This window comes from Bison bison, unplaced genomic scaffold, assembly GCF_000754665.1.
Source record: "Bison bison bison isolate TAMUID 2011002044 unplaced genomic scaffold, Bison_UMD1.0 scf7180017864180, whole genome shotgun sequence".
NCBI lineage: Eukaryota > Metazoa > Chordata > Mammalia > Artiodactyla > Bovidae > Bison > Bison bison.
The window spans coordinates 9,192,411-9,194,286 of record NW_011494752.1 but is presented as its reverse complement, the minus strand read 5'-3'; the positions used below and the strand labels follow the sequence as shown (position 1 = coordinate 9,194,286).

Below are 1,876 nucleotides of genomic sequence, written 5' to 3'. Positions count from 1 at the left end.
ATTTGCAGAAGGAGAACAGCACGTGCAAAGGTCCTGAGGCTGATGAGGGGTAGGGATGGAGAACAGTCAGCTCAGCTGCTGGGTGGGCGGGCCAGGATGAGGGGAACGTGGCTGGAGCCCTGCTGGCTGGAGGAAGCTTCCTGAGCTCTGAGGCCTGGGGAGCATGGCTGGGTGCTTGCTGCCCCTGGGAGCTCCTCCGGAAGCCACTGTGATTGGGCCAGTGTCGGCTGGAGGTGACATCACCACCCACGGGGCAGCTGTGGGGTGTCAAGGGCCTTGTGGGTCCACACATCCTGGCCACATCCACACTGCTCGGGGGAGAACTGTGGGCCCCCGTGTGCTGTCTCCCTGAGGAAGGGGCTTCTGGCTAGGGAAGACCTCACTGCTGACCAGGTGGTAGCAGGGGTGTCTCCTGCTCTTCTTGCGTGGGGGGGGTGGGGGGTGGCAGGGGGCGCTCTTGCTCCAGCTGGACTGTGTGAGCTTGGATGATGGAACCCAGGGCAGCAGCTGAATCGACAAGACCTCCGCAGTCCAGGGCCCTTGGAGGCCACTGAGAAGCTGGCCAAGCAGCCCCTCCAAACACCCCCTCTCTGGGTGCTCTGCTCCCAAGCACCCTTCCTCAGCCTGCTGCCTACCCACTCCCCTGCGACTGCTTCCTGTGACCACTGTGACCAGTTACCACAGATGCGGTGGCTTAAAACCAAAGACGTTAAGTTCTCTCAACAGGACCTGGTATCTCTGGGGCCATCACTCCGCCCCTCCAATCTGATGCTCAAGGGTTTCCCCAAGATGCCACCACATGGGCGACTCAGGCATGTCTCTGCCCCAAGGAGCCGCTGGTGCTCCTACAGCAGCATCTGTCCTTGGCACATGCCAGCCCTGGGGGCTGCTTCCCCAGCTTGGTCCTCAGCGCAGCCTGGCAGGCAGGTACAGGTGGAGCCCTGCTCCTCCGACGGGGAAACTGAGGCGCAGTCAGTGAGGCTCCTCCTGACCTGCCACGGCCACATCCCTTGGTGCCTGTGTGGGTGTAAAGGACTCAGGCCAGTGCCACCTCCCTGCCGTTGGGAGCGAGGTGGCAGGACACTGCCCAGGCGGGGGGCACAGACATCTTGGCCAGAGCCCCGTCAGGTTGGGCCTGTGATCACATCCCCGGGACACTGGAGAACACTAGGGCCCAGAGTCGGGAAGTGACTAGTCTAGGGTCCCGCTCTACTAGGACAGCAGAGAGCCCTGATCTTGTCCCTCTGCCCACCCCCAAGGATGGCTGCTGGACTCCGGGTGGGGCCCCCTGGGTTCAGGCCGTGCACCCTCCCAGCCCTAGCCCTCCCTCTGCTTTTGCCCACAATGACCGTACCCGTGGACGGTGTCCAGCTGAGGAGGAGGGTGGTGTGGGGAGGCTCTTCCCCGGGAAAGGGCTGAAGGGAGAGCCCATGCCATGTCTGCAGGACCCCCAAGCTCCTTGCTCACCCGCTCCCCTGTCTTCCCAGCTGGTTCATGGGACGGCGACCCGAGTACACAGACCCCAAAGTGGTGGCTCAGGGGGAAGGCCGGGAAGGTAAAGGTTCACCCCTCACCCTGGGCAGGGTGGGCATGGAAGGGACCAGGTGGGCCCCCAGGAGTCAGATGGGTGGAGCAGGGCCCAGCTCAGAAGGGTTGCCACTTCCATCGCCCTGTCCCCAGGGCAGCCCCTTCTCCCAGGGAGGAATGCGGGCTGGGCAGTGTTGCCCCCACTTTCCAGGAGGGAACACGGAAGCTGTTGATTCCCAAAGCAGCCTGGATCTGTCTCTGACCCAGCTTGGCTGACTCTGTCCTTCTGTCCCCAGTGACCCGTGTCCGCTCCCAGGGCTTCGTCACTCTCCTCTTCAACGTGGTGACC

At 63.4% G+C, this 1,876-nt stretch overlaps 1 protein-coding gene across 1 annotated transcript in view; it reads left to right on the top strand.

Annotated features, from left to right (window-relative positions):
* The window catches only part of B9D1 (B9 protein domain 1), a 9,734-nt gene that overhangs the window by 6,937 nt on the left and 921 nt on the right, over nt 1-1,876 (top strand). Inside the window, exons 6-7 of the mRNA XM_010843174.1 lie at nt 1,488-1,555; nt 1,824-1,870. Of these exons, the coding sequence (XP_010841476.1) occupies nt 1,488-1,555; nt 1,824-1,870 (115 nt within the window). The remainder of the gene's footprint in view (nt 1-1,487; nt 1,556-1,823; nt 1,871-1,876) is intronic.